Below are 14,978 nucleotides of genomic sequence, written 5' to 3'. Positions count from 1 at the left end.
CTTTCAACCGGCCTTAATAACAAAGGGAAGCAGCGCCATCTGTAGGCTCGGGCGTAAATACACGGGCGTATAATTATAAAAAAAAAAAAAACTAAAATATTTTTATGTGTTATACTTGACAATTATATACGTATAACCAGGATCTGTTAGTGAATTAGAAATACGATAAATTGACCCTATTGTTAAATATTAAGGCATGGAGCGAGCACTGGTTGAACGGTTATGTAACGTCAACAGTAACTTAGGGAGTGTCTAAAAATGCGCATCCAGCGACGTGACGAATATACCAACTCAATCAGTTAGCTCTTTATGTATCGTGCACAAGCAATACAATCGACAAAGCAGTTGTAAAAATGCCGTGCAAAGTCGAGTATTTAAGTGTACAGGTCGCCCTCTGTTTATTCTTCGTTTTTTCCCCGGTACTGTAACTTCTCCGCAACGCACAGTCTGAGGCACGGCTCGTTTGGGACCGTCATTTATTCCGCCGTGTGTGAACCGGTCGCTGTCCTGTTACCGAGCTGCCTGCACCAAATAACAGCAGTTCCAGTCCCTTATCGGAGCAATGCCTTCGCTCAGAGCTGCCTATGAAGTTGGACTGGATTTCCTCGAGTTCTTGGGGGAACGAAAATCCAAAACAGACAAAAAGGAGCTTCGGGATATCTACAACCTGGAGTTTAAAAGGTTAGTAACTTAGCTAGCCAAGCCAGAACCTCAGGGAAGCAGCCAGGTTTACTGTACTCCTCATGAACAATTCCGTGAACTTGAACTTCAGTCATTCCTCAAACCTGATACTGTTGTTTATACCAATGGTTACATGCACAGAAGAAAGAAAAGCTAGCTAATGGCTCATCATGAGTGTCCTGTATTAGCTTTTTATATTTTAGGAGACGTTGACTAATAAGGGTGACTAATGACCTGCTGACTCTGATCCCTGCTTTGTTTATGTGCTGTTTGTTAGGGAAGGAACCAAAGAGCCAAATTTTTCCAGGTTGGTCTTTGCTTTACAGCACTTCAACAAGGCCAGTATAAGGCATGGGAAAGTTATCCTGCATGCCAAACCTCAGGTACCTATCTCTGCCTCTCTCTCTGTCTTTATCTCTGTAACACACACACACACACACACACACACACACACACACACACACACACACTCTCCCCCGGTCTCTCTCTTTCTCTAAACATTACAGTCACCGATTTGAGATAGAAACTCTTACTGACTTTATGAGGAACGTCTTAAAAGTAGAGGGATCACACAGCTGATATCCACAGAGCTCCTAAAGTATCAAGGTAGAAAAATAATATTTAGAGATTTCGTAGGTTTGTGCTGTTTGAGGATAGACTATTTGTTTTTGTTTTTTACAAAATCAGATTTATTATTTTACCCCTTTCATTTTGGCTGATTATCAACAACCATTGGTATCGATATGCTGTTTCATGGTGAATTATGGATTGACCAGATGTGGTGTGGTTGACAGAGGTGCACACTTGATGAGGAGAAACTTGGGTTTATAGAAAGAGATGTTAACAGATCGCCATGGCTTCACTTGTGTCCCACAGAGAAGTGGGAGCCCCCCCCCCCCCCCCCCATTGCCAATCAGGGAAGAAACACTACAGTCAAATAAAAGTAACACTTTACAGAAAGTACAGAACGCTGAGACACAAAATAATAAGGTTTTCCAACATTCAGCAACATAAAGAGGCATTTTTAGTATTTACTCATTTGCTGTTCAGAATGGGAACCCCAAGCAACAGTCCAACACACACACACACACACACTCCTCCTTTTCCTTATCTCACTCTCACACTGTACTTTGCGAATTGTTTCCAGGTGCGCGTTTACTACTGTGACCAGTGGAGGTCTGTGCCTCAGCCTCAGCCAGGCCCCAGAGCTGATAACGGAGGCGAGACAGCTCCAGCTTTCTGTCGCTCATCTTCACCCACTGTTAACCCGGTCCTCACTCCAAAGAAAAGACTGGCGAAAGAAATCCTTCAGAGACTCAGGGTAAACAGGTGCGGAGAACCAAGGTGTTTTTATTTCTTTTTAATATAATATTCGATATATTATGCATAGCTAGTGACAAGACAAGACAGTCATTGGACACTGATGGAATTTGGCCTCTGTCTTTAACCCGTCTCTGCAGTGAACACACACTAGTGAGCAACGACACACAGTGACAGAGAGCATATGTGCGGCGCCCTGACAGTAGCGATGCTTAAGGGCCCAGCAGAGGCAGAGGTATCGAACCCACAACCCTGTCATTTATAGCATGGTGCTCTAATTGCTGAGCCACCACTGTCCCTAACAGGGGTGAAGAGGGTGCAGCATGCAGCGTGTATGCCACACAGCTCTGGGGGGGTCTGGGGTTGGGGGTTCGCTCTAGTGACTGTCTGTAGAGTGTTCTCCCATGTAAATAGGCCAAATAGTCTTAAAAAAGCCACTGAGATATTGCCAGGCACATGAGTCAGTAGTAATATTGAACTACAACGCTAAGATACAAGGTACATACAGAGAACAGGTACACATATACACAATATATAATGCAGGAATAAGCATTGTAAGACAGTTAGTGACTGTTTGGACACGTAGAGGAAGTTTGTTCCACCAACTTGGTGCCAGGACAGAGAAAAGTCTAGGTGCAGGTTAGGTCAGGTGTAAAGTAATTCTCAAAACTAGGTGCTGACCTGACTTTACCTAGAAAACAACCAGGGTTTCATTATAATGTTGATGATGATAGTCATGAGATGTTCTGTTCTAAAATCTGGTCTCTGAACTGCTAACTGCTTTAATAAGATATTAAATGTTGACTTGGTGTGCACAGGGATGCACACTGGCTTATATCGTGGAATCAGTGTTTTGGTATTTCTTATTCTTTGCAGAGCAGAACTGATCTCTGACAAAGGAGGCATCAAACTCACCTCAGAACCTGAGAGCACCAATGGAAAAGTTGTGTTCAACATCGATCTTGTGGACAGGGTGTATATGGTGAAGTTCCACATTGTGAATGTGGGGCTAAACTGTGTTCACTTCAGCTTCTACACAGCACTGCACCGGATGCGATGCTTCACTTTAGTGGACAAGAGGAGAGTGAGCAGAGTTTGCCCTCTGCTTCTCTGTCCAGGTGAGGAAAGGCACTGTGATCTTGTTGTGATCTCATGATAAACCTACTGCAGATTTCAGGGGTCACCATCTCCAGTCCTGCTCCTGGAGATCTGCCTTCTGGTAGACTTTAGGTGGAACCCTAATTTGACCCATTTAATTTAATGTAATCTCATTTAATTCCTTACACATCAGACTACCAACAGTCTAAAATGTGTTAGCTGCTCAATTATAATGTTGCACATGAATTATTATATGTAATAAAATCCAAGTGTTGTATACAATAAGGAAAAGACCACCATAGCACCATGGCTGACCAGATACACTATATGTCCAAAGGTTTGTGGACACCCCATCTAATGAATGCATTCTGTTGACATAGATGTACAAATGCTCACACACAGCTCATCTAGCTCCCTGTAGAAATGTATTGCCAATCAAATAGGACTCTCTGGAGCAGATAAACATGAACCTATTGGCAAAATGCCGAATGCCAGGAGTGGGCAAATCCTTACAGCAATGCTCCAAAATCCAGTAGAAAGCCTTCCCTAGACAGTAGAGACAGTTACTCCAACAAAATAATTTTTAAAACCTTTGATTTCAGAAGTATAAGCAGGTGTCCTTATACTTTTGTTCATATAGTTGTGAACAGCTACACAGCAGTGACATCAGTGAGTGTATGGATATGAATATGACTGTACAGGACAGCAGTTTTACTGTTTGCAGTGCTGTCTACATTTACCGGACACTTCATTTGCCATACTTAACTTGTTGGTACACTTTGTAGGTGTATCTTTTCCTACACACAAGTCTTCCTCTTGCCCACAGGTTCTTGTATGGCTCTTACACACACACACCTCAGGCCCTGTTAATGAGTGGATTAGGTATGTTTAGAGGTCAGTTTCTGACAACAGGGCCACTCTTGAGTGCTTTTTTTTGGCTGTTCTCGTGCTTGGTGGGGTTTCGTCTGAAACACTACAATATCAGCACAACATCCATTGCAATGTCAGTGTGACTGCTGTTTCTGTCACTATACACATCTTAGAATAAGACCTTATATCTATAATAGCTTCAGAATTTCAGAATTGGTCCATTTATGATGTGTTTGCACAAAAGAAAAGATCTGGGACTTTCAAAATTCCTTTGCAGGTGAGAGCTATGTGGTAGAGGTGCATTACCGCGTTCACCACTACGGACACTTCCCTGCCACCATGTACTTTGAGTTCTGCCCTGAGTCGGAGGACTCCGGCCCATCCAAACCGTTCTGCATTGTGAGAGAACTGGAAGTAGTGGTCCAGACCCAGCTGGCTGCACAGCTGGGCCCAGAGAGCCCCTACAGACCCAAGCAGAATGGGCGGTACCGACCTGAGAACAGAGTAGTGGAGGAAGGTGTGCCTCCTGAAAGGTAATCATACTGGAATATAACTTACATACTCTGACCTTTTTGTGTTGGGGTGCCCAGTTCTCAAGTTCTCATCCTGGACTTCTACCAGATCCACCACACCTGGCTTTAATTTACAGATGCAGGTGTGTTTGATTAGGTTTGGAGCTGAAGTCTGCCAGGAATACACACCTCTGGTTTAGTACTGTTTTAAGGTTTGTGCCATTAAGGTAAAATAATGGCTTGAAACTACCAGTTACACTGGAGGTAGGGCAACAGTATATTGCAGTGTTGTTACTGACGAGTCAAACTTCTATTCTGCTATTCTGCTCCACTGGTCTGTCTTTTCTCTGCAGCTGTGTGACACATTCTCTGAGGCAGGTGGTGAAGCTGAAGGACTATAAGTACCCTGCTTACCTGAAGAACCTGGCTAAACACCGGTTAGCTGATACGGAGAAGCTTTCCCCTGCAGCTAGATTACAGCTTCCAAGAGTGCGGTGAGCCCAAAGCCTTTATTGACCATACTGTTTATCAATATATACTTTTTTCATTTTCACAACTCACAACATTTAACTCAGAACTCTGAATATTTAGTAATGAATGGACCAATACAAATGCTCTAAAATGACCATTTTGAAATTGTTAATTTTTTTTCTGTGGACCATAATGACATAAACTATATATTTAAAATAAGGATTTTGAGCATCTTATATATATATATACTCTCTCTATCTCTCTATAAACACCATGTATGATGCACATATGACCGGTGAGTGCAATGATGGTAAGCTTGAAATAAAATCATGCCAATGCAAGTGTATTTTTGAGGGGTGGAATTCATATAGCTGGACAATATCTTTACAAGCCTTTCATTACAACTGGAGTAAACATTTATAAAGGATAATGTCAACAAGTGTCAGCTGTCTAACACTTTCTGGGCTGAAATGACAAGAATTATCAAAAGCAGCATTTATAGCACTTGATAAGTGCAGTGGTAGCACTCTGAGCCCCATAAAGGACCATAATAATAATTGTTCAAATTCAAGTCTGAATATCAATCTAACATCTTTTCTTAGTAAACCATTTCATATAGGATTTTAATCTGAAATACCATGCTCAAATTTTTCAAATTCTTTACCACCCTACATAAATAAATATACAATCAAAACATAATTATACAAAACAGCAGTTGTTAGTAAACCTCTAAAATTTAAAACAGAATTTATTTTATTTAAATTAAATGTTATTTAGTAATAAAGAATAAGAGAATACAACAACAAAACTGTATTTCTAGTGTAATACCTAACTAACTAACTAACTAACTCACACTCTTATATATTAACATTTGGCTACTATTGTTATGCAAGCTAATTTACTTCTTTTGAGCAGCTCTGTGTTATTTCAGGCTGGATTTGATGCAGAATCTGATATCATGTCATTCTAAATTTGGATTCTGCTCATCATACCTCACAATTCGAATATGAACATCATGTTATACAGAATAATTCACCCAAAATCAAGAGTATTACTGGGAGCCATTTCATTTTTTCTTGAAGTAACAGCCTTTATATATTTGGGAAGGCTAGATGTTAAAACATTGCTGTGAGAATTTGCTTTTACCCTGCATTTACTCTGAAGGTAATTGGAAATATAGGCACGGATGTTTAGGATTTAGGATCTGGCACGCAAACAGCGCTTCAGCTCATCCTAGAGACATCATGTTTTCACTTCTCCACAGTCCAGTAGCAGGAACCTTTACACTACTGACAAAGCACATGCAGATTCCAGGCCCTATTCAATGGGGTTGGCACAACTGGAGATTCTGTGTTAGCCATTGATGTACCCTTAACAGCCAGATTGTTTAATAAGAAGTGAGGTCTGTATACTCTGGACATACAGTGTTGTTGAGCATCTTCGTTTGCTAGAACTTCACAATGAGGTGATAAGGATTATAACAGTGTTATTGGTTTGTGAAGGGGACAGCTAATGTCTGCATACAGTACTATGGACATACTGTATAGGTATGAGTGTGTATTTCCTGCTTGCAGTGCTGATATCCTGTTTTCCTGGCCTATTCCAGAGAAGTGTTGGAGACTCCGCTGTGTATAAAGCAGTATGCAGAATGTTTCCACCTCCTCTTGCATCTTGAGGAGATTCAGATGGAAGTAGACATAAAGAAGTATGATCTGTACAACCAGACCATGACGCAAGACAAAACCAACAAAAAGCTGCTGGTGTTAAAGGTGAGCAGACCTTATGATCTACCCTGCATGGCTTGTTATTTGGTACAGTAATAATAGATATATGTACATACACTCATTTCATCAGGTACACCTACCATAGCAACACTGGTTCCTGATCCTCGTGCCACACCATTGGCTTGCTCACGGGGGGTCTTTGATCCTTCATGTTATTTCTTCTTTCTTCTCTGTCTCTGTCCTTTATTAAGTACTAATTATGTAAAGCTGCTTTGTGACGACAACAGTTGTAAAAAGCGCTATACAAATAAATCTGACTTGACTTGACTTTATCCACTACATCGACAAAAGTATTGAGACACCTGCTCATTCTTTTGATTCTTTTGAAATTAAGGGTATTAAAAAAAGAGTTCATCCTGCTTTTGTTGGAGTAACTGTCTCTACTGCCCAGGGAAGGATTTCTACTACATTCTGGAGCATTGGTGTGAGGATTTGATTGCATTCAGTAACAAGAGCATTAGAGAGATCAGGATGTTGGATCACCCCACTTCATCCCCAACTCTTTAGCTCACCCTAAAAGTATTGGGTGGAGCACCATCCATCATTCCAGAGAACACAGTTCCACTGCTCCACAGCTCAGTGCTGGAGGCTTTAAACTTTATACAATGCTTTGTTTAGACAAGCTGTGTGTGCATTTGCACATCTCTTTCAGCAATGGATGCAATTTAAAGTAGCTGACTGGATTCATCAGAAGGGGAATTGTGCAGCAGCAGAAGGGCTACGTTCAGTAGTTGTATATACCTAATAAAGTGGCCAATGAGAGTAGGTACAAGGCAACCCTTATGTATTTCTTGTCCGTAGTTTGGTTATTGGTCAGATATGAAGTCATAAGCTGGAATCTTGTCTTGAAACTCCTGTAAATTGTCTCGGCCATTCCTTCTCCTATTCCATCTCAGGTGCCAGGTGTGGCAGAGAACAGGCCATCTGTGCTGAGAGGAGATCACTTGAATGTGTGTAGGTCTGACGACAAAGCCAGACCTGTCACCATGTACAAAGGCTACGTCCATCGTGTAGAGCTGGATCGCGTAAAGTTGGGCTTCTCTAAGAAGTAGGAGAAGCCATGAGCTTTAATATTGTTTGTTACATGTCTGATCTGTCTATATATGGTTATTAATTCAAATTGGTGCCATCTCTTTTTGTGCTGACAGGCTTGTACAGAAGTTCATCCCTAATATGAAGTTTGATGTGGAGTTCAACATCAACCGCTTCCCTCTCAAACTCCAGCACCGAGCTATAGAGCTGGCTGTACAGCACAGGCTGGGAAATGTGCTGTTCCCCACTGTCAACAGAGCCAACCATACAACAGTGCCACAGCTCAGGTTCCCTCACGCACAGACACCTGTGTTTAATTAATGACCTTGTCTGTTTCAGACCATAAGCAGAACCTTTCTTTTTTCACACTTTGGCCTTTCTGTCACTTAATGTTGGCCTCATCAGTCTTCCACCTTTTCTCAACTTCAAAATGGCTTGCTTTTCTCCCATAGGCAACTCTCTGCTCTTCATGTTGGTTTACCTTGTTTAACAGCAAATACAGTCTTCACATGTGAAACTCAGGACCCAAATCATAAGTAGACATTTAGAGCTATTAACTGTTTAGGCAGTCAAAATAACAGGAAACACCTTAGCGATGAGAACCACCAATCAATATTTTTGTTCACTTGACAAATGGGTGGCATGTTCTAAGTGGGTTAATACATGTAGTTGTAAATATAAAAGCTGTACTTCTGCAATTTCTCAAACCCAAATGTCTTCAGTCTATAGCAAAAACAAAAGAATTGGTCTTGCTGTTCCAGTACTTTCAGAGGAGACCATAATAACATTTTCATTGATTGCTATTGTTTGTTGTCCTGTACAGGATGTTCAACCGAGATCTGGAAAGCAACCCTGAGCAGAATGCTGCAGTGCAGCACATTCTCTCTGGCCATTCTAAGCCAGCTCCATACCTGATCTTTGGACCACCTGGCACGGGCAAAACGGTTACACTAGTGGAGGCCATAAAACAGGTAATGCATTCCCTAGCAATGGCAATAGTTCTTTCATAAATCATAAATAAATCCTATTTTTAGTCATGTAGTGCTTGGATAACTGAATACTACATTGTATTTGACAACAACAACAATAATAATAATAATAATAATAATTATGAGAAGAAGAAGAAGAAGAAGAAGGAGTAAAATAAGCGCCTTCCAAGGTACCCAACGACACTGCACACTAGAAGAGTAAATCAATTACAACCACAAAAAAAGTATATTTTTAAAATCAAGAATAAAATTAACCATAAGAAAACCCAGATATTAACATCAGATATCAAAGTAGCATTATGCAGAATTTGTACTTCTGGGCTCCTCCTACAGTCAGATGTACTTTGAGCCACTCCTAACGTGCATTTCTGGACAAATCGAGAGATACAAAACCATTACTGATAAAAAGAAGAAGCGTGTGGAATGACATAGTAGAATAATATTACAGGATTTTACACAAATATGACTTGGGTTACACAGAGTTACGCAGTTCTGGCAAGTGTTCCTCTGCCCGCTTGCTCTAGAATTACATGGTGCAGTAAAAAGTAGAAATGCTCAGAGATAAGTCAGAGATAAAGTGTGAGAAATAGCAATCTGAAAATGTTTTTAGATGCTTTTTATTTGTGTTAGCGTGAAGATGTAAAGGTATAGTATGTTACATGTTATACACAAGGGAAACACTTTAGAATATTAATATTATGTGTGTGCATGGTTCTGTGTTTTAGGTGAATAAGTCTGGAGTTGGTGCCCATGTCCTGGCTTGTGCTCCCTCCAACAGTGCCTGTGATCTGCTGTGTGAGAGGTTGCTAAGATACGTGGATGCCCATCGCCTCTACCGTCTCTGTGCCAGCAGCAGAGACCCCCGCACTATGTCACGGAAACTACTGGTGAGCTGCATACCACATGCATTCATTAATTTTGGGTTAGTTTGCATACTCATACTCCTGCATACTTCAATAGATGTGCTTTAATTGCCATATTTGTGACTCTAATTGTAATCTGTTGCATTATAACAGAAGTTCACCCTTCTACACTGTCTCTTTCTATTAATGCTGTATATGATGCACATGACATATGAGTACAATGACTATAAGGTTGAATTTAGCCAGACCTGCACCAATGTATATTTTAAGAGTTTACTGTCAGGTGGCATTAATTTGACTACACAGCACCTACATAAGCTTTTCAATCCAAAGGAAATAAGCTTTTATAAGGGTTTATTCCTTCAAGTGACAGCTGTCATAACACTTTCTGAGGTAAAATGACTGACAAAATCAGCCTTTATGACCGCTGCCAGTTTGTGAAAAAGCCTTCAGAAATGTTTTTGTAGCCTTATGAATGCTGACCTTCAGTAAAGGGCTTGAAGGATCAATACACAGACATGTACATACATTTAAACACTCAGAAACTCTTTATTTTAGTAAATGTGTGTGTGTGTCTGCACATGCGTGTCTCCACAGAAACACAGTAACTGGGACGAAGGGCAGGACAGCTTCATCCTCCCCTCTGTAGAGACTCTAATGGGCTACAGTGTTATCGTGGTCACTCTGATCACTGCTGGAAGGTACAGTATTCTCAGTCTCCTGTAAACAGAAAACTTCTAAATGGTGTTTTGCTTGGACGTGTGGTTCTTGGGAAAACCTTAGCACAAGGCCTGGTATAGAAGCTTTACGTTATTTGGAAATATTAGGAGAATCTCACCCATTTAATGTGCATGGTTGGAAAGGTTCTTAAGGGAACCTTAAGTGGTTCTACTGTGGCATTGCTCTCAAGAACCATTTTGGCATCTTTTTTTTTTTTAACTGTGCTTGATAACTGAGCAGAACTACATTAGGGATGGGCATTTATGCTAAATTTGTTAATCCTATTTGTTATATCTGTGCTTGGTAAATTTGCTACCTGGTGGCAGAGACTTTTCTCTTTTGGTGTGTGGTAGCCTTTAGCTGGCTGCAGTATTTCTATGCTTCCTTCTGTGGACTAAAAAGATAAGAAGAGTGACAGACACATAAAACACATGCTTTATGCTGACCTCTGTTGGATTATGCAGTTCCCTAATCTCAGGATTCTTCAGTATGAGAATGTGTAAGGTTAGAAAAAAGCTTATTTGCATTTGCCTCTGTCCAGAAATATACATAGCTTGAAATTGCTAAGTTCAGAAGTAGAAAAAAACATGAGCTCTTTATAAGTTCATGTAAATAATTGTATTCCAAATATTTCTGTCCATCCATAAACTACTTTCAGTTTATGTAGAGGTTCTGTACCAATTATAGAGTAGATCCAGTATACGTTAGTAGAATAAGTCTAATTTGTACGGTTTTCAGGCTTGTATCTGGAGGTGTCCCTGTTGGTCATTTCACACACATCTTCATAGATGAGGCTGGGCAAGCTGTGGAGCCTGAATGTGTTGTTGGGATTGCAGGTAGGAGACAAATTGACCGGGTGAAATTGTGTTTGGAAGAGTGAAATTGTTTTTCTTCACGGTCCCCTTGTGTTTTTTTGTTTTTTTTCTCCCAGGTCTCATCCATCCTGAGAAAGGCCAGCTGGTTTTGGCTGGAGACCCTCAGCAACTCGGACCTATCCTGAGATCTCCACTGGCACAGCAACATGGGCTGGGTACTTGCACTTCTGTGTCATTTTTTTTTTCCTTTGTAATTTCTCCATAATGTGAGGCTTGCGCTAGACATACCAAACAAGTCTAGGCTGAACAGAATGACTCTTCTTACCTGGTTCTTACAGTCTAGCCTGGAGCCCAGGCTGCACACTAATAATTATGCTCTTTTTGCTGTGGTGTGGAACAGGACTGTCGCTGCTGGAGAGACTAATGACCCAGAACTCGCTCTATCAGAAGGCTCAAGATGGCTCCCAGACTTACGACAGCCGCTTTGTCACCAAGCTACTGCGCAACTACAGGTGATCTGAGCCTTTCCCTTTTGGCTTTATCCCAACTGTTGAAACTCATTTATCTGTTTTTTTTATCCTTTATGTCTCTTTTATTTTTTCAACTCTCACCAGGTCTCATCCTGCCATCCTCAAGATCCCCAATGAGCTTTTCTATGACAACGAACTACAGGTTTTTGCGGACCAGGTGGCAAGAGAAGCCTTCTGTCACTGGGAACACCTTCCTAAGCAGGTAATTCAGACCTGCGTTTAAGTCGTTTTGTTGTTTTTTCCAGGAAAAGAAGTCCAACGTTGGATTGGTTTAGAGTTATGGGCTAAGCACAAGGTCATGTTTTGACTACTCCAGGGGATGGGGAGACAGCATGTAATGGCTGCTGTGTGTGTTGTCAAGGCTGTTCTTATGTTCATGATCAGGGCTTCCCGGTAATATTCCACGGCGTGATGGGGAAAGACGAGAGAGAAGCGAACAGTCCATCCTTCTTCAATGTCAGCGAGATTGAGGTCCTCATCAACTATCTTAATAAGCTAAAACTAACTCAGGGAAAGAATGGCCTCCCCAAACTCAGCGCCTCTGACATCGGCATCATTGCCCCCTACAGGAAACAAGTAAGAAAACCCAAGCAGTCGCAGTGCAGTGATGCAGTACAGCAGACAGTTGCTTACATGCAAAAATCTTGCATCTGCAAAATGAAAGAAACTTTACAGGAGAACTTCTGTAAAGGAGAACAGATTTTTTTTCTGAACTTTCAGTTTTAAAGATTTAATTCCAAGAACATTAAGACTTTTTCTAGTGGTCTATTCATGACATTTTGACACAATGTTAAGAACTACCAGATCCAGATTGTCAGAAAAATGAAAAACAACAAAAATGGAGATGCAGATGCATAGAGTTTTTGCATAACCGTGACAAAGCATATTTGAGGCAAGTGTGTTTGCAGTTTGCTAATTGATGGGGAATTATGAGCTACATTAGCTTCAAATCATCAGTAAAAACAAAACAAAACACTGATCAACAAGTCATGATTGATTACATTTGTGGTAAGAGGAATATTGTGTACATCTGACAACTGTCAAATTATTAACTTGTTACCAAGAAATATACTTTCTTTTCCAAAGGTGGAGAAAATCAGGAAAGCTATAAAAACAGTAAAAGAATTAAACCAGTGGACTGATATTAAGGTTGGTTTACGCTTTTATCAGCATTTTCACATAATTGTCTAAAATGCTGAGGAATAAAGGAGGCGTGTTTCTGGTGTTTCAGGTGGGCTCTGTGGAGGAGTTTCAGGGACAAGAGAAAACTGTGATTATGGTGTCTGCAGTCAGAAGCAGCATTACCTATGTGAAAATGGACCAAGACTTTAACATTGGCTTTCTTACAAATGAGAAGGTATGTATACATGCATTCTGCTCCCTGCAAACTAGTACTAACTTTGTAATCCTCGGTCATCTAGGTTGTTGAGGCTGGAGAGTTATACTAGTAATAGTAGGTAGTAATAATAACATTTCATTGTATTTTAATGAAAGCCTTGTCATGAGGGCTCAGTTAAGGTCAGATTATTAAATGTATTTATTTATATCAGACTGTTACGGGTCACTTTATGGGGGGAGCTTGGTTTTTCTGACTGAAATTGTTTGTAGATATGGACTGGTGATACTAGCTTTAGCTCATATAATGCATTGTAGTGAACTAAACTTTGTCTTTTCTTCTTTAGAGGTTTAATGTAGCCATGACCAGAGCCAAAGCCCTGCTCATTGTGGTAGGAAACCCAGTCATCCTGAACAAGAATGCCACCTGGCAGAGGTAGAACAAAAACAGTCAAACTCTGAGCATGAGTACTATTTAGCAGGGAAAAGGGTTCTTTAAGGGTTTTTTTTTAGTAAAGGCAGTGTGGCTGTGTTCTATATAGAACCACAGCAATTAAACATGTATTGTTCACATGTACCTTTTGTACATGTGGTTATTAAGGGAGTCAAAGAACCCTTGTTTAAACATATAATTTTAAGTAAGTTTTAGACTTGCAGACTGTGAGACGTTATGTGCAAATAAGGGTAATTCATAATAATAAAAAACAAAAAAATATATATAAAGGTTTATGGGGTATAGTGTATATTATGGTGAAACAGCAGACGTAATTGTGTGCTTAATTGTGTGTCCCAGGTTCATTCGGTACTGTGAGCAAGAGCAGGGCTACACTGGCTTTGACTACAGGGATGCTGAGGGGGAGGAGGATGTGGTGACTCGGCTGGCATCTCTAAAAATCCATACTGCCACGGATGGTACGTCCTGACACATTACTTCCCCATCATTCTGCTTTATTCTTTGTCCATGCTCAGTAAAAGATACTTAGAAACCAGACGAGCCACTTATGTAAGAGCATCACTTGTTATACAGTATATTGCCAAGAAGTAGCTTTTTTTGAAATCTGACATGCATCCAAAACATTTGTATGCGTTTGTTGTGTGTAGAAATAGAAGAGAGTGCACTGCAACAGCATGTGCATCCAGAGTGGAGGAGTGAACACTGAACCTCCTACAGACTGGCTGTCAATCAAAAAGGTCAACAGTTTGTTCGACGCGAAACTGAGAACCAAAGCACGGAAGCATTGCAGCAGTTTTTCTTTGGAGACTTCAGTACACTTTGGTTAGAATCATGAGACGATACAAATAATTTCTTCTTGCTTTACATTGATGTTTGAAATTGTTCTTATATGAACATCAGATTCTTTGTTTTTAGAGTAAAACGTTAAATCATTAAACCATGAAACAGTGCTACTTCCCCTTGGCTATGCTTTCAGCAGCCGAAAAACACCTATCGCAATTAAGTAAATTTAACAGAATCATTGGCATAATCATCAAAACCTTGATAAATAGTACATGATGTCTTTCAAATGGAGTGCCTATTGAATTGCACATAAGATTTGCATTATTTTCAGCTTAATTAAAAACATACCAAGTTATGAAAATAATATTTTATCATTTGCTTTGGTTTCAATTACACTGGTACTAAAGAGCCATTTAGTGTTTACAATCAGCTGAATGTGCAGTCCTATGTTTTAAAACCTTATTCTACCCCATCATGTAACTACTTAATTTATAACTTTAGATAAAAAGAATGGTCCACTTAATTTTGCACTATTTTTGTTCCATGCTGTATGAAGACCACTCGATTCGTACTTTTTATTTAATTGGAATTTAGCAAATAAATGTATAATAAAATATTTTTTATAAAGTGATGCACTGCATTTTTTTTCATGCTATTGTGATACACTGTATTAAGCCCTGTCCAGACAGGATTAGTTTTACATGCAGTATGTTTTATGTAC

The 14,978-nt window shown here is 40.2% G+C and overlaps 1 protein-coding gene across 1 annotated transcript; it reads left to right on the top strand.

The window, feature by feature from the left end:
- Positions 1–24: 24 nt before the first annotated feature.
- mov10a (Mov10 RNA helicase a) lies at positions 25–14,870 on the top strand. The gene is made up of 22 exons (XM_072684672.1): positions 25–681; positions 959–1,064; positions 1,829–2,010; positions 2,878–3,119; positions 4,247–4,502; positions 4,835–4,975; positions 6,559–6,721; positions 7,633–7,784; positions 7,885–8,055; positions 8,592–8,739; positions 9,483–9,644; positions 10,218–10,321; positions 11,079–11,176; positions 11,272–11,370; positions 11,556–11,667; positions 11,770–11,887; positions 12,070–12,261; positions 12,772–12,834; positions 12,917–13,042; positions 13,368–13,456; positions 13,814–13,932; positions 14,122–14,870. The coding sequence occupies exons 1-22, from the start codon at positions 563–565 to the stop codon at positions 14,178–14,180; spliced, it is 3,021 nt and encodes a 1,006-aa protein (XP_072540773.1). The 5' UTR covers positions 25–562; the 3' UTR covers positions 14,181–14,870.
- The last annotated feature ends 108 nt before the right edge of the window (positions 14,871–14,978 follow it).

This window comes from Salminus brasiliensis, chromosome 7 (genome assembly GCF_030463535.1).
Source record: "Salminus brasiliensis chromosome 7, fSalBra1.hap2, whole genome shotgun sequence".
Classification (NCBI taxonomy): Eukaryota; Metazoa; Chordata; class Actinopteri; order Characiformes; family Bryconidae; genus Salminus; species Salminus brasiliensis.
This window is presented reverse-complemented; position numbering and strand designations above follow the sequence as displayed.